We start from the raw sequence: 18,482 nt of genomic DNA on the forward strand, positions 1-18,482 counted from the left end.
GATTATAGAGTGAAGATTCCTAAGGATGACGATCAGGTCACATGTTCTGTCAATGTTTTATGCTTTGGCTTTTGCAACTACACAACTTTCAACATTGTTGGATTTTTGTGCAATTATCTCATAAATGTTGCCTATGTCCATGGGCTCTGCTGTAAAGCATATCTCTATATGTTGTTAAGAGCTTAGACAAGAAGATGGTCGCCCCCCCCCCCCCCCCCATAACAATGTACAAAAAAATTTGATTAAATAAAAAAAAACTATTACAGATTAGAGAAAAAAGAAAATGCTTCAGTATCTTAACAGGAGACATCTAGATGATACATACCTTTAACTTCTTGCCGCAAAATCGGATACATGTACGTGTTGATTAAGGCTGACTTGCCGCATCACCATGTACATGCCGCTGTGACAGTTTAATGAGTTTGGTTGTGCAGCACAGCCGAGCATCCCTAAAGCTGGCCAGGGAAATATCGCAGCGGTCCGCGGCCAGTGATTGCTCCTATTGGTCCGTCAGTACTGACGGATCAATAGGATTGATATTTGCGGGGGTTCACCCCTTACCCCTCTTCTCTGTTGCTTCAGACAGTGAAGCGATCAGAGGAGAGGGAGGGGTCCCGTCAAAGGACATCAGCCACAGCACTCAGGATCGGAGCAGCGCTCGGATTCGAAGTTAACACCTATAGACCCTAAAAAATGTCACAGACAACCATATAATATATATTTTTTAGTTATAGGTCATAAAAAATAGAAAACTAGTGTTACATGTACCCCAGAATGGTACCAATGAAAGCATCAACTTGTCTCTCAAAAATATTTTTCCACCCTTAGGCCTCTGCAACTTTATATGATGCCAGCAAAATATCCTAAACTGAAAGGGGGCCCCAAAATCCACACAACACTTCTTCAGGTTTGAGGCCTGTGTGTGAGACACGTAGGGCACAAAGGCCACATAAGGGATATTTCTAAATACATCAGAATTCGGAGAATAAATCTATAAATCTTGAGCTGCATTTCTCTATCAACACCTGCTATGTTACAGCAATCTAAAACTTAATAAGCTTTTATACACGGGAGTTCTCTTTCAGGGGAGCAATGAACTGAAAGGATATTATATGATATCCAACATCTGAGGAGGGGCTACTTGGCCTAGGAACGTGTCCTGATGATAGTGGTTTAATAAAGGATATTTGTTACAATCAATTCTAAGACTAAAATGGTTTGTGCCAATTATCCAGACTTTTTCCTTCCCTTCCTGTCGGGACAACATATACAATATATATTACACAAGTAAAGAAGGTGAGAAGTTCCCCTGAAGGAAGATTCCAATACTATTGACCTCCTAAACCGGGATAGGCGTACTGTTCTATGAGGAGCTCTTATGTTTTTTTGTTTCTACAAGATACTTTAAAATGGAAAACACTTTTACCTGTAGTGGACTTTGTATCATCCTTGATGCCGATTTTGGTTGATTTTGCTCCAGTGGGTTTGGCTGGTTTTCTTTATCAAGGAGGTGACCTTGGTCGCGCTCCTGTATCAAAGTATATAAAAGTCATTGGTCTGGATGAAGTCGACCTTTTTCTTATATTAACCAATTTTTGCTCTGCAGAAGGTCTCACCTGTCCATTGTTGGTGTTTTCCGCCATGAGGATCTGTATTCCTGTGAAGGTTATCATATAATACAATTACATCTTTATCAGCCATTATATCAGATATGTCTGGTTATAAAACAAGAGATCACCTTGTAATATAAACCTCTTACGTAGCTATACTAATATTTAAAATAAAAATAAAGCAATACTTAGGCTAGAGTCACACATCGTTTATGCTGCACTCCACTGGTATCTGTCAGTATTCCATCAAAAACAGTATGCCGACATATATTATGGTGTACAGCATGGAGTGTCAGTCATTTCAAAGGTCTAGAGACACCTAGTGACTGAATTCAAGCAGATTTCGCCTTATATACAGTACATAAACTTATGATGGACTCAATAGCACAGCAGACCACACTTATAACAGAAAACAGCTTGAACGGAATCACTAGGTGACTCAGCTCTGGCCATTAAAGGGGTACTCAGCATGAATGGAGACAAAAATGGAGGGGGCATGGTGTGACGTTACGACCCCCACCACAGAAGCCCAATGTAGCGGTCAGAGGAGTAGGGGACCGCAGTGCAGGATTCAAGTACGGTACAGCAGACAATGAGGCTGAAGCAGAAACTGGCTTTATTAACCAACAGAGTACAATGGCCGGAGAATGGTGTTAACAGAAATAACAGATTACATAGATTCACAGCAAAGTTAACTGCAACGTGATACATAAAATGGCGCTCCCGCCAACGCACACACAGAAATACAGGCTACTCTGCTATATGACCCTATCTGATTCCCGCTAACCGGGACACATTGCTGCAACGTTCTGTCTAAGAGAACCTGCTCTATGCCCTATCACAGGTCAGCACCGGTGCACACTCACAGTTCTGTAGGTACAGCTGCTTTATCTCAGTCTCTGTGATGGTGGTTGCAGTCAGGTCTCTGGATCTCTCCCTTGCTGTCTACAGCTGTAGTCTCTTATGCATTGGTCTGGGTTTCTTTGCAGGTTGCTTAGCTTGTTCTGTCACTTGGAGGTCACTGCAGTCTGGTCCCTTGCTCTGTAATTTGCTTGTTCTGGGATGTTCTCCTCTCTTTCTCTTGTTCTTAGCTGCAGTCTGTAGCATCACAGTTCAGCTCTGTCTCCTTTGGCAGGATCCTGTTGCTCAGTCCCTGGATTACACAGTCTATCTGCCTTTCCAAGGCCACTTTGTACAGTCTCTTTCCTCAGCTCTGCCCAGCCATAGAGAGCCAAACACCACACCGACTCAGGAACTTCCTGCTCCTCCTCCTCTTCCAGAAACATCTATTCTCTTAAAGCAACAACAACAACTGTGTCTTATTCTCACTTACAACAACAGTGACATCTTGTGGCTGAAAGATGCATGACAGTCTGTGGGACTTTCTCAATAGAAGTACAGTGTAATGGAGTTTAGTCATTCAAGGGGCTGACAACCTACACCAACATTCTAAACAGAGTCACCTGTTTAAAACACCTGGTGTGGCAGGGAGATCACTGGCGGGACCCCCACGATCAGACATCTTATCCCCTATCCTTTGGATAGGGAATTAAAGATGTCTAGGGGCAGAGTGCATTACAGCTTGGGGATGGAGATGAGCATATAATTTGGCACAAATTGGATTTAAGCCCAAAAAAATTTTAAATTGGCATTTTGGCAGGACTGAACAATTTGCAATTGGTTTTGATCAAATCACAAAAGAGAATTCGACATTTACTTATACTGTATAGATAATAGGGAGACGTAGGATGACATGGCCTCGAGTGGTGACCTGCAGGGCTTCCCCATAGAGACTGCAGGGAACGGAACGTACAGACTGTTAGTGAGAGAAAATATACCTCTACTCACTGCCATCTTTGTATCTGCTCACACTGGTGTCATGGCTGCTTTGTAAAATGGCTCAGAATCATTGTACAGAAACTGATGAGTCCAACTGGGTCATAACGGGGTCCATCAGGCCTTCCAGACATTTTAATGGCACAAATGGCCCTACTAATCACAGAGCTAATGTAAATACCATTAATATGACCAAGACATGATGGCCCTGCAATTTCTTTCTCCCAAAACACAAAATCTATTTCTTTCTTTCCTTTACAAGAAATATAAACTGCATGTTTACAGCAGTCTTACCTGCTCCACAAGTGTCTGACACGTCTCTGAATAGTGAGCTTCCCGCCGTGTCTTTCAAATCTTGTAGAAACTGAAAGTAATAAAAAGAAAAAGTGCGGGAAAAGATTTATAAATGAAGCCAATCCTGTAGAGGACGGACTTTGTGACGTTTAGTAAATTCCTTGAATCAGTGCCAAGTAACACAGAAGTCTTCTACTTACACAAATACCAAAATCTTCATTTTATTGTGGCGTTCTGAAAACGATTCACATTATAGGTTTATATGGATTTTGGTATCACAGCCCTCTCGCCACAATCCCCAAATATACACTATAGGTAATAGTATGTGGACCCCAAAATGTATTGAGTTTAGGTATTGATGTGAGATGTTAAATTGATGAGTATATTGGATATTACATAGAAAGTGTTTTACCCAACAGGAAATGTTACTGTGTATTATTCTCTACCCTTTGTGCTTTGACTGTAAAGTGTACTATGGGCATATGGATTGCCACACCCTATATTTACTTACCTTGTGTGTTGTATATACTGTATATATATACAGAATATATATATATATATATAAAATCCTATGTATCTCTGCCACCTGTACAATCTATAGAGAGTACATCACTGGTAAGAAGGTGCAGATAGGAGGTTCTGGTGCAGGCTGCTCTCATAAGGGCGGCAGTCCTGCTTGGTCTAGGTAGGGGGATAAGGGTAAGGTATGGCTAAATAAGACCCTCCATTGTTTACAGTTACCACACCCCCATCTATATCACCCCCTCTATACCTCCATCCTGTGTATACCCCTTATACCATACTTTATATATCCTTTTGTCACTGCTAACACAATCTATTTTTATATTGCTGTCATTGCTATTTGGTCGTGTGATCTTCATTATTAAATATACATCTACTTAAAAAGGTGTTTTTTTCTTTTTTTGTGCCTGCTCATTCTCATCCATCATCGATTCGGGTCTGAACACTCAGAGCCCGACCAATAAGAACTATTGACATTACCCTAGGACATGTGAAAAGTAATTTTTCATTGACACGAACACTTTACAGCCCAACATAGAGGAGTCACTTTATTGTAAGGAAAAGTAAAGGAGCACATACCCCCCAGAGAATGAATGCAGGGGAGCGACATTCTAACCATGATCACAATGATCATAAACAAGGAAATAAATCCAAACTCACACTTTAGAGGACAGTGTCACCCGCTTTCCCGTCCACGCTTTCACATCCACCAAGTTTCAAAAAAACAACAGCTGTCCACAGGTAATGTGCATTCTCCCGGAGCCGCTGCTTGTCTCCTGGGCAGTATACCGGTTCATACCGAATATCGAAATTCTTGTGCTGCACGATATAAATTTTTCCCATACCGCAATACCGGTTGGGCCCCTCCCCCTCGGGAATGAATGAATTATCAACCCAGCGCTGCGCTGTCCCCACATCGGGGGAACTAATCATATGTGACCCACGAGCGCTGTTCTGCTTCTCCCAAAATTAATTATCATCCCAGCGCTGCGCTGTCCCCGTCGGGGTAAATACTCACATATCACCAGCAAACACTGCCCTCCTCGTCCTCCTGTTAGTTGCGGGCTACCGGCGCTGACACTCTATACTAGTGGACAACTCTGCAACATCTGGAGGTCCGCAGGTCGAAGACCACTGCTCTATACTGTACGCTGTATCCCTATGCCCGGGCTGCAAAAGATAAACAAAATAAACTTTCTCACCTTCCCCCGTCAGTCTGGACCTGCTTGCTGGGGATGGGAACGTTGGAGAGCCGTCAGCCGCAGCGATGTCCCGCCTCGGACGGTGATAGGCTGAGCCCACTTACAGAAGCCGGACGGTTTCTTACATGACAGTGCGCTCAGCCTATCACCGGCCAAGGCGGAACATCGCTGCAGCCAGTGATAGGCTGACGGCTCTCTGACGTTCCCGCCCCTTTGCAGCCCAGGCATAGGGATACAGCGTACAGTATAGAGTGTCAGCGCCGGCGGCGCGCAACAAACAGGAGGACGAGGAGGGCAGCGCTTGCGGGTGATATGAGAGTATTTACCCCGATGGGGACAGCGCAGCACCGATAATTAATTTGGTGGGGGGGAGAAGCAGAGCAGCGCTTGCGGGTCACATGATCTGGGGGGGGAGGCATACCGTTATATACCGTGGAACCGCCATAAGTTACAAAAATTCTGTGATACACATATTTGGTCATACTGCCCAGCCCTACTTGCTGGTACTTAAAGGTGTATTCTGGGTAAAAACAGCACCCCCGGGGACTGCGTCTCTAGTTTCGGAAACCTCCGGCACTGGGGACGTGCCATCACACCCCCTCCATTCATGTCTATGGGAGGGGGCGTGACGGCCGTCACGCCCCCTCCCATAGACATGAATTGAGGGGGCGTTTTTGGATAGGGGATCAAATGTTTTTGCCCGGAATACCCCTTTAATGAGAAGAACTTGTAATAAAACAAGCTTTAAAGACAGAATGAAAACACGAGATCTCACTCTCTTTCTTCAGAGGTTTATTACAAAATTGCCGCCAACATTCTTCTATCCTATGGAACATCCGGGAATCTCAGGAAAGAGCGCGAACACTTCCTGCCTACAGAGTAACTCCTTCATCACCATGCTCAAACATTATCATTTTCAAACCCTCCTATAATGTTACATACGCTGCCCATATACACAAATACAGCATTAAGTGCAACGGCAAATTATAAAATACAAAACATGATAAAACTCATATTAAAACAATTTTAAATGCAGCACATATGCTACACAATATGCTACAAAGATGCATTCATAGCAGACAACATTCTATTCTATTCAGACAATCAGGAGTTTACTCCGTAAGGGTTATTGTCAATTGCTTAACCCTTCCCTAATAATGCCGTACAAAGTGCTTTGAGACACTATGTTCCTGCATGTACAGTTGTGCTCAAAAGTTTGCATACGTTGACAGCAACTGTTAAATTTCGACATTAAATTAAAAAATAAGACTGATCATGCAAAAAAACATGGTGATCGTATGAAGCATCAATGTAGAAGAGAAAGAGTATTCAGCACTGCAACCAAGTGGTTAAATGGGCGCTGTCAGATACGAAAACTTTTGATATGTTGTAAAGCATGTATAACCAAGAGGTTTTGCAATGGCTTTCATCAGAAAATTTTCAGTATCTCATACTGATAAATCCAGTCAAACAACTGCCCCCCCTGCTTGCTTGGACACATACTAGTCCGGGCCCTCCGGGCATGCTGGGAGTTGTAGTTTTGCAACATCTGGAGGTCCGCAGGTTGAAGACCACTCGATAGGAGGTAGTACTCACATGTCCCCGCCGCTCAGGACCCGTCACCGCTGCCCTGGATGTCGCTCCATCGCTGTCGCCGCATCCCTGGGGTGTCCTCGATGCTCTGGACATCTTCTTCCCCGGGATCCACACTCTCCGTCGCCGTCATCACGTCGCTATGCACGCCGCTCCTATTGGATGACGGGACGGCGAGTGCGACGACGTGATGACGTCGAAGGAGAGCGCCGCCATGCAGGGGATGCCGACACGGAGAGGAGGCAGGTAAGGTCGCTCCCGGTGTCCTGTAAGCTGTTTGGGACGCGGCGATTTCACCACGACGGTCCCGAACAGCCCGACTTTCGCTTCAGACGCGGCGGTCAGCTTTGATCGCCGCGTCTGAAGGGTTAATACAGGGCATCACCGCGATCGGTGATGTCCTGTATTAGCCGCGGGTCCCGGCCGTTGATGGCCGCAGGGACCGACCCGATAGGTGTGTATTCGCTGTATAAGACAAACCAACTTTTCCCCCCCAGTTTTGGGGAAGAAAAAGTGCGTCTTATAAATACGGTATATATATATATATATATATATATATATATAATCAATGAGTTTGTTCCCTCGCACATGGATGCACTGAGCAGGCGACTTACTAGAACATCAGGAGCAGAAAAGTATTGCCTTTACTGTGACAAATTCACAAAAAAGCCAGGATACAATATGTTCCACAACACCCTGACGGATCACAGCTTCCAGCACAAGACCTAAATAGAGCTGAAGGTAGTGCTTGTCCCCCCTGTAGGTAGTTGCAAACCCCCTGTGGGTAGCAACAGCCCTCCGAGTAGTAGATAGTAGTAACATTCCCTGTAAGAATTGCAGCCCCCTCAGGAAGGACACCAAGTTTCGGATGGAGGAGCATTGTGAGACATGGTGGGGGTCACTGATGTTCTGCGTACATTCGGCACTATCTGCCCCCAGTAGCAATTCGAGGGTCCCCAGCACCGTCAGCTGTGTGACCCAGGCCCTACTTTAGGGTTCTGCGATCTGCCATTACAGACCCTTTTTTCTAACAAACACAGAATTTCCAAGGTACAAAAATGCAAATCTTTCATGAAATGTTACTAAACTAAACAGTGCTAAACCAGTTCTCATCTGGGAATAGGAAATCTGGAGCAAGACCGCAGCAGCATTACAAAACAAACAAAGGTTTCCAGCTGGCCCGATTCCTTAAAACAATAGGCTTTATTTCAAATCTTTAATATCTTATTCCATACAAAGAGACATTTTTAAAACTCTGACGCGTTTTGACCATAGTGATCTTAGTCGTAGATGATTAATCATTTATGACTAAGACCATTATGGTCGAAACGCGTCAGAGTTTTTTTTTAACATGTCTCTCTTTGTATGGAATAAGATTTTAAAGATTTGAAATAAAGCCTATTGTTTTAAGGAATCGGGCCAGCTGGAAACCTTCGTTTGTCTTGTATTATTATTATTATAAAATGGAATATGTCACTAATTAGGACGATAGGTAAAAGCAGCTCAGCGTTATTAATGCATAAATGCAAGTGACACGGGCCCAATAGGAAAAATTTGGCTGGGTCCTTAAAGGGGTACTCCGGTGGAAAACATTTTTTTTTTTTTTTTTTAAATCAACTGGTGCTAGAAAGTTAAACAGATTTGTAAATTATGTCTATAAAAAAAAAATCTTAATCCTTCCAGTACTTATCAGCTGCTGTATAGTACAGAGGAAATTATTTTCTTTTTGGATTTCTTTTCTGTCTAAACCACAGTGCTCTCTGCTGACACCTCTGCTGTCCATGTCAGGAACTGTCCAGAGCAGGAGAAAATCCCCATAGCAAACATATGCTGCTCCGGACAGTCCCTAAAATGGACAGAGGTGTCAGCAGAGAGCTCTGTGCTCAGACAGAAAAGAAATCCAAAAAGAAAAGAATTTCCTCTGTAGTATTCAGCAGCTAATAAGCACTGGAAGGATTTAGATTTTGTTATAGAAGTAATTTATACATCTATTTAACTTTTTGGCACCAGTTGATTTGAAAAAAATAAAAAATAAAGATTTTCTCACCGAAGTACCCCTTTAAGGCCGAACCAGGTTGGTTTATGCAAGACGACCAAAGACTTTGCATGGTGTGGAGGCAAGAATGATGGGCCTCATAGATACTTACTACAAAAGCCTGCATGCTGTCACCGATGCTAAAGAGGCAACGCATAATATGAACAACTAAGGAGATTTTTGAACAGCGCTCATTTCATTGTTTTATTTGTTGCCATGTGTTATTTTATTATTGGGCCATTCTTGTATAATCAAATAACAACTAATATATGTTATTATGTATGTGTTCATATATCACCAATTCTCCAAGAGGATGCAAACTTTTGAGCACCACTTCACAAATGTACTGTTACAAGTAAGTGTCAGCTTTATCACATTTATTTATTCTTTTTTAAGATAAAATGACAGGGCTACAATCTTTCAATTGCGAACTTGCTGCGTGTTTCCCCCTGTGAGTTTGAATGGGAGCAGGCTCTCCGGCTGTGGAAATCCGCTGCAGCCCCTATTGAACGCAATGGGGTCAAAAGCGGATTTTCCGCTGCCGAAAATTTGCTGTGGAGAGCCTGCTCCCATTCAAACTCACAGCGGGGAAACACGCCCATGTGAATGTACCCTTAAAGGGGTTATCCAGAAAAAAACTTTTTTTTATATATATCACTGGCTCCAGAAAACTAAACAGATTTGTAAATTACTTCTATTAAAAAATCTTAATCCTTTCAGTACTTAAGAGCTTCTGAAGTTAAGATTGATCTTTTCCATCTAAGTGCTCTCTGATGACACCTGTCTCGGGAAACGCCCAGTTTAGAAGAAAATCCCCATAGCAAACCTCTTCTAAACTGGGCGTTTGCCGAGACAGGTGTCATCAGAGAGCACTTAGACAGAAAAGAACAACCTTAACTTCAGAAGCTCATAAGTACTGAAAGGATTAAGATTTTTTAATTGAAGTCATTTACAAATCTGTTTAATTTCTGGAGCCAGTTGATTTATATAAAAAAAAGTTTTTTTCCTGGAATACCCCTTTAAGTGATCAAAACAAGAATTGAAAGCTGTCACTCACTCAAACAGCATTCTGGTTCTGAGAACTTTATTCAGAATATCATCTTTGGTGCAAAAGACAGACACGCAGCGGGAAGCTGCGCATAGATGGACACGGAACAAATCAATTTTGCTGCCGAAAAGTTGCTGTGGAGAACCTGCCCCCATTCAAACTCACAGCAGGAAGCAGGCTGCGAATTCACAATCAAATCCCCCCATGTGAACGTACCCTTAAGTGACTACTTTTGAAATCAATGTATCTATTTGCATCATTAGGTTTAAAATGTGTTCTCATCTCTGTTTTATCTTTTTTAATAAAAAGTTCTATGTCTTTTTTTTTTTTTTTTAAACAAAATTTGACTTCTAGACAAGTGCAATACTGACATCTGGTGGTAAAACATGATTATAACATGGCAGACCTTAGAAGGAATTGTAGAAGGCGGCACTCACCATTGCAGTAGAAAAAAAAAAAAAGATTCTTTATTGGAGATCCGTTAAAATAAGAGCTTGATTAGATTTTCAGGTAAAGAAACACAGAGGGAAGCGACAGCTGCTTTGCGCATACTTGCATTTCGTCAGGTTTATCCAAGTATAGGCGTAAAGTAGGTGCGAAGCAGCTGTTACTTCTCTTTATTGCTTCTCATGAAACTCTTACAGTGACCCCCTCGACCTACGATGGCCCCGACATACGATAATTTCAATATACGATCACTCTCAGAGTCCATCACATGGTGAAGGCAGCATCAACATTCGATGCTTTTGTATGTCGGGGTCATCGCATAAACGGCTATCCGGCAGCGCAGACTGCTTCAGCCACCACCGGATAGCCGTTTACGGTGCCCCGTGCTGACAATCACTTACCTGTCCTCGGGGCTCTGGCGCGTCTTCTTCGGGATCCTCTGCATCATCGGCGCTCTCCATCGACATCATCACGTCGCTGCGCACGCCGTCCCGTCATCCAATAGGAGCGGCGTGCGTAGCGACGTAATGGCGGCGACGGAGAGCGCGGATGCCGGGGAAGCAGAGGCCTTGCTGGAGCCGAGCGGGGACACCTCGGGGACGCGGCGACAGCGATGGACAGCGACATTCCGGGCAGCGGTGACGAGCGGTGACGGTCCGGAGCGGCGGGGACAGGTGAGTACAACTTCCTCTAACAGTGGTTTACAACTTGTGGACCTCCAGATGTTGCAAAATTACAACACCCAGCATGCCCGGACAGCCAACGGCTGTCCGGACATGCTGGGTGTTGTAGTTTTGCAACATCTGGAGGTCCGCAGGTTGTAGACCACTGTCCTATACTTTACATTGCACGGATCCCTCAACATGTGACGGTTTCAACAAACGATGGTCCATTTGGAACAGATTACCATCGTATGTTGAGGGACCACTGTATTATGGATCTCCAAAAAAGAATCTTAGTTTTATCTAGTACAATGGTGAGTGCCTTTTTCTACAATTCCTTCCAAGGTCTTGTGACATTGTTTTGCCCATTTATACCTTGGCAATAGCAGATCACCTCTGTTCGTTTTGCTTCATATTCCTCAGTTACTATTACATTATTCGATTATGAGAATTGGGTAGATCCAGCTACTATCATTGCCTATATTCCGCAGGTGCATTAGACGAGAAAAGTCTCTGATCATGGGTCTATTGTCCGTGCAATTTATCAAAAGTCGCACAGCATTTAGTAAATCTTGCGAATGGACTTTATTGTCTATTCTACACAGCACTTTAGACGAGAAAAGTCTCATAAAAGTCTCAGAGCCTGAGACAAATATATCAAAAGTTGCAGGTTTATTATCATGGACTTCCCGCCACCCAGAAAGTATCCTATAAAGCGAACATCTTGTATGTCTTCTGTGAGGTGTCGGATGGTTTCACTTGCTTTCGTTCTTAGGTTCTGATATTTTGTACAATAAATTTAACCTCTCCAAACCAAGTATTTCTCTATCTATTCTTTAATGTTTATAATTTTTTTATAATTTTCTTTTTAAAGCATTCTAAATTAGCCCTCAACTTTGTTAGTCTAAGTTAAAAAGAGGATGATCCATGTGGTAATCGACCAGAATCGTAGGCTAGGTTCACACGATGGAAATTCAATTACGAATTCCGGATAGGAAATTGGGACGGAGATTCCGCTGCAGCAGAGTCATGTTTAATTCAATGCGACTCTGCTGCTCAGTGCACACGGTGGAATTTATATGCCAGATCGTTCCTGAACGGAAAGAACGGAAACCTCTGTCCGTGTCCGCACAGAATGAACGCAGTCATTCATTGTGCGGAGGCCACACAGAATGCATAACTGTCTATGAGACAGCGAATTCCTGTGGGGTCCAAGCGCAAAAAGATTCTGCCAGTGCACGAACTGTACGGAATGTGCGCTTAAAGAGATTCTCCATGTGGACATTCTGTCGGGAGAACACAGCCGTAGGCACAGTCATTATTCAGCAGCATAGTGTCGTGGAATTGGAAAGGGGGAGATCGATGACAACGTGTAGAGAAGGAGTGGTGCAGTGATCAGATCAACCAATTAGATTGCTTTTTCAATTTTTTGCAGGTCTCAACAATTAAAAAAATAAAAATAAAGAAGGAATCGGATTGGTTGCCATAGGAAACTGCACCATGCTTCCACGACATGTTTTCAGAATTCTGCAGAGACTAAATTGCACCATGCGCATGGCGTAAATTCATATGCTTTCTTCGAATCAGCTGCATAAGTGAAATTGGAGCACTAAAATATAGAAAAACAAAACAAACAAAAAAAAATAGCATCAGACATCTACAAGGATAACAAAAATGACCAAAAAATTTAATTAATAAATTAGGGCTCATTGGGATTAAACTGTATTATTTTAGAATGTTATATATTAGATTAGATTACCCTTCAGATTCAAGCTAAAATGTCATTTGAAATGTAAGCTGCACTGTGTCGCACGGTACATCCTAAAAGTTTAATAAAAGGCTTCCTAATAACTATGTAGATTGGAATTCCGCCAGGTCTGACATTTCGGCGTATTTTCTGTTGATGAGACTTTTTTTTGAGACTTTCCAATAAAAGTCTCAGTTGATAAATTCCTGACCACTGCATTTTATCCTCTAGTGTAGACACTATACTATTTCTGCGGAGAAAGGCTCTAAAGCAAAAGTCTCATAAAAGTCTCAACTAAATAGACTGAGACTTTCTGAGAGACAAATATAGATGTCTAAACTGGTCTAAACTGTTTGATAAATCTCCCCCAAAGTGATTATATGAGTCTACGATTTATCATAAAGGACGAAGAATAATGCAGTCGGCACTCACCATGTTCTTCAATCTTCGTGTCTTTATTCACATATACGCACGTATACAGTAACAGGACGGGAGACGGTGCATAGGAGGGGGGCTGTTGAAGCTATGTAAAGAGCAAAACAGTGCTGTAGCCTGGTGGTACCCCCCCCCCCCCGCATCGTCTCCCATCCTGTTACTGTATACGTGCGTATATGTGAATAAAGACACGAAGATGGAAGAACATGGTGAGTGCCGACTGCATTATTCTTCGTCCTTTATGATTTATCTGCATTTGACTCAGTCTGGGCACCACCGTTCTCAAATATAAGTAGCCGTGACCAGTGACAGACCTACACACCTCTATTTGCATCCAGTGCCGGACTTACCTGTCTTTATACTGTGTTGAGTCTACAATTTGCACCACATCAGCTACAGCCATCTAGGATAGTACGGCCGTGGCTTAAAGTTTGAAATTGACACAGATTTTGGTTTTCACACAGTTTGCTGCTTCATTGATATAAGATCTTTCAGTCAGATGTTTCTATAGTTACTGATGTACAATGAAAACATTTTTATAAGATTTTAAACTTTTATTGACAAAATATATCAAGTTTATGCAAAGACAGAATATTTACAGTAGAAAAAGTTAAAGGAAAACTGTCAGCAGAGTCTCCCGCGCTAGTACTGGCTGGTAGTGCGGGTGACGCTGATTAAAACGATACCTACCATGCCCAGATCCCTTGCAGTGTTTCTTCTTTATCTTCATAATTGCTATTGTGGCACGGGCCAAGTAACGATGGCGGCCTCAGGCACTGTGATGTCTCAGCGCTCGGCTCGCTCATACATATTCATACAATCCCATCCGCTTTCCGGCTCTGTTTTTACTTCTACTGCGCATGTGCTGATGATCCAAGATCGGATCAGCAGCACATGCGCAGTAGGAGTGAATAAAGAGCGGAGAAGCGAAGGGGATTGTATGAATATGTATGAGCGAGCCGAGCGCTGAGACATCACAGTGCCTGAGGGCGCCATTGTTTCGTAGCCCATATCACAATTATGAATACAGTTATAAAGGAGAAACACTGCAAGGGATCTGGGCATGGTAGGTATCGTTTTAATCAGCGTCACCCGCACTACCAGCCAGTACCAGTGGTTAGTGCAGGAGACTCTGCTGACAGTTTTCCTTTAACTACTGTAAATAATCCGTCTTTGCATAAACTTGATATATTTGTCAATAAAAGTTTAAAATCTTATAAAAATGCTTTTAATTGTACATCAGTAACTACAGAAACATATGACTGAAATATCTTATATCAATGAAGCAGCAAACTGTGTGAAAACCAAAGTGTCAACCTCAAAACTTTTAAGGTCGCCATTGTAACTCCGCCCGTGCCACTGACTGCTCATTTGCATAATTACCATTCAGAAGATAACGAAGGAATGCCGCGCATCCGAGCACGTCACCCACACTACCAGCCAGTACTACTTGTTAGTCTGGGTGACTGCTGATACAGAAGGGATCAAAAGTTTGGGCACCCCAGGTAATAGTTTGTTTTAATGTGCATAAAGAAGCCAAGGAAAGATGGAAAAATCTCCAAAAGGATCAAATTACAGATTAGACATTCTTATAATATATCAACAAAAGTTACATTTTATTTCCATCATTTACACTTTCAAAATAACAGAAACCAAAAAAATGGCGTCTGCAAAAGTTTGTGCCCCCTGCAGAATTTATAGCATGCACTGCCCCCTTTATAAAGCTGAGACCGGTCAGTGTCATGGATTGTTCTCAATCATCATCTGGGAAGACCAGGTGATGTCAATCTCAAAGGTTATAAATGCCCAGACTCATCTGACCTTGCCCCAACAATCAGCACCACGGGTTCTTCTAAGCAGTTGTCTAGAAATCTGAAACTGAAAATAGTTGACGCTCACAAAGCTGGAGAAGGCTATAAGAAGATAGCAAAACGTTTTCAGATGTCAATATCCTCTGTTCGGAATGTAATTAAAAAATGGCAGGATTGTGAGAAAAACAATTCAAAACCCACGTTTGACTGCACATTCCCTCCAGAAAGATCTGGCAGACACTGGAGTTGTGGTTCACTATTCCACTATAAAGAGATACTTGTACAAATATGGTCTTCATGGAAGAATCATCAGAAGAAAACCTCTTCTACGTCCTCACCACAAAAATCAGCGTTTGAACTTTGCAAATGAACATATAGACAAGAGCTGATGCATTTTGGAAACAAGTTCTGTGGACCGATGAGGTTAAAATTGAACTTTTTGGACGGAATGAGCAAAGGTACATTTGGAGAAGGGGAACATGAAGGCCATGGCCTTCACAATCTCCTGACCTCAACATAATTGACAATCTATGGATAGACCTTAAAAGAGCAGTGCGTGACAGGCAGCCCAGAAATCTCAAAGAACTGGAAGACTTTTGTAAGGAAGAATGGGCAAAGATACCTCAAACAAGAATTGAAAGACTCTTGGCTGGCTACAAAAAGCGTTTACAAGCTGTGATACTTGGCAAAGGGGGCAGTACAAGATATTAACTCTGCAGGGGGCCCAAACTTTTGCAGACGCCATTTTTTTGTTTTCTGTTATTTTGAAAGTGTAAATGATGGAAATAAAATGTAACTTTTGGTGACATATTATAAGAATCTCTAATCTGTAATTTGATGCCTTTTGGAGATTTTTCCATCTTTCCTTGGCTTCTTTATGCACATTAATACAAATTTTTACCTGGGGGGCCCAAACTTTAGATCCCCACTGTAGTTTTCCTTTAAAGAGAACCTCTCATGATCTTTTTATAATCTTTTAATTTTATAATCCCCCCAGGTCACGGCCCCCATCATCATAAACAACCCCCTGCCTTTATTTTTATTATTTTTTTAGTTTTCTACCTTGATATTGCTCTGTATTTTATGTTTTTATTTACCATAAGGAGTGCAATAGCAAAAAATAATTTTAATGACAGTGCCCATTTAAAAAAAAAAAAGCAAAGTCGACACTGCAATGTTAACCCCTTAAGGACGCAGCCCATTTGGACCTTAAGGACGCAGACAATTAAATTTTTACGTTTTTGTTTTTTCCTCTTTGCCTTCAAAAAAATCATAACTCTTTTATATTTTCATCCACAGACTAGTATGAGGGCTTGTTTTTTGCGCAACCAGTTGTCCGTTGTAATGCCATCACTCACTTTACCATAAAATGTATGGCACAACCAAAAAAATACTATTTGTGTGGAGAAATTAAAAAGAAAGCCGCAATTTTGCAAATTTTGGAAGGTTTCGTTTTCACGCCGTACAATTTACGGTAAAAATGACACGTGTTCTTTATTCTTTGGGTCAATACGAATAAAATGATACCCATGATAATATACTTTTCTATTACTGTTGCGCTTAAAAAAATCGCAAACTTTTTAACCAAATTAGTAAGTTTAAAATCCCCCTATTTTGAAGACCTATAACTTTTTCATTTTTCCGTATAAGCGGCGGTATGAGGGCTCATTTTTTGCGCCTGATCTGTACTTTTTATAAATACAATATTTGCTTATATAAAACTTTTATTAGATTTTTTATGATTTTTTTTTGGAATAAAATGTTATAAAAAAAAGCAGCTATTTTGGACTTTTATTTTTTCTACGTTTACGCCTTTAAGCGTACGTTACCATTAACATTTTATTTTAATAGTTCGGATATTTACGCATGCGGCGATACCAAATATGTATATAAAATAATTTGTTTACACTTTTTGGGGGTGACATAGGGAAAATGGGACAATTTACGTTTTTATTGGGGGAGGGGGTTTTTAACATTTTTTTTTAACCTTTTTTTATTTTTTTACTTTTATTCTTACACTCTAATAGTCCCCATAGGGGCTATTTATAGCAATCATTCGATTGCTAATGCTGTTCAGTGCTATGTATCGGTCATCTTCTGCTCTGGTCTGCGGGAAGGCAGATCAGAGCAGAAGACTCCCGGAAGGCAGCGGAGGCAGGTGAGGGGACCTCCGTCTGCCGTGCTGGATGATCGGATCACCGCAGCAGCGCTGCGGGCGATCCGATCATGCTGTTTAGTGTCTGCAATGCTGCAGATGCCGTGATCTGTATTGATCACGGCATCTGAGGGGTTAATGGCGGACATCCGCGCGATCGCGGATGTCCGCCATTACCGGCGGGTCCCTGGCTGCGATCAGCAGCCGGGACCTGCCACGCGTGATCTGGGCATCGCTCCGATGCCCGCGGTTATGCATAGGACGTAAATGTTTGTCCTGGTGTGTTAAGTACCACATCACCAGGACGTACATTTACGTCCTGCGTCGTTAAGGGGTATTCCAGGAAAAAACTTTTTTTATATATCAACTGGCTCCAGAAAGTTAAATAGATTTGTAAATTACTTCTATTAAAAAAATCTTAATCCTTCCAATAATTATTAATATAGCTGCTGAAGTTGAGTTGTTCTTTTCTGTCTGGCAACAGTGCTCTCTGCTGACATCTCTGCTTGTCTCGGGAACTACACAGAGTAGAAGAGGTTTGCTATGGGGATTTGCTTCTACTCTGGACAGTTCCCGAGACAGGTGTCATCAGAGAGCACTTAGAAAGAAAAAACAACTCAACTTCAGCAGCTCATAAGTAATGAAAGGATTAAGATTTTTTAATAGAAGTCATTTACAAATCTGTTTAACTTTCTGGAGCCAGTTGATATATATAAAAAAGTTTTTTCCTGGATAACCACTTTAAGTTCTGAAGTTTATCAACACCGTTCTTATTGAAGCAGGAAACCACACGTGGTAAATTGATTTGGCGGTGTTAGCGCTCATGTAGAATATTTGTCACTTGAACAGTTCTCCCTGTCATGTCTACCCGATCTGCACTAGATTTTATGGATTGGAAACAAAGTCTGAACTTTTAATTCATACAAAAACATTAGGCGCTACTCATATTTGTCCCTTTTTGCTACTGTCAATATTTCCAGTGAAGACTTTTCTTCCAGGATTTAGGATTTGCTTCTTTTTTTAATCTTTAGAGAATTAAAAAGCTGGAGACATCCGACCATATGGAGTTACATGGCAACTTTGGT

At 42.0% G+C, this 18,482-nt stretch overlaps 1 protein-coding gene across 6 annotated transcripts in view; it reads right to left on the reverse strand.

Annotated features, from left to right (window-relative positions):
• Nucleotides 1-18,482, reverse strand: part of LOC130267785 (uncharacterized) — a 101,730-nt gene that overhangs the window by 44,128 nt on the left and 39,120 nt on the right. For 4 of the 6 annotated variants that reach the window (XM_056517979.1, XM_056517978.1, XM_056517974.1 and 1 more), the window contains 3 exons: nt 3,741-3,810; nt 1,617-1,657; nt 1,427-1,528 (listed from right to left, as the gene is read on the reverse strand). In XM_056517979.1, the coding sequence (XP_056373954.1) occupies nt 1,427-1,528; nt 1,617-1,657; nt 3,741-3,810 (213 nt within the window). The other 2 variants (XM_056517975.1, XM_056517977.1) reach the window with 2 other exon arrangements.

Source organism: Hyla sarda, chromosome 4, assembly GCF_029499605.1.
Source record: "Hyla sarda isolate aHylSar1 chromosome 4, aHylSar1.hap1, whole genome shotgun sequence".
Lineage (NCBI taxonomy): Eukaryota > Metazoa > Chordata > Amphibia > Anura > Hylidae > Hyla > Hyla sarda.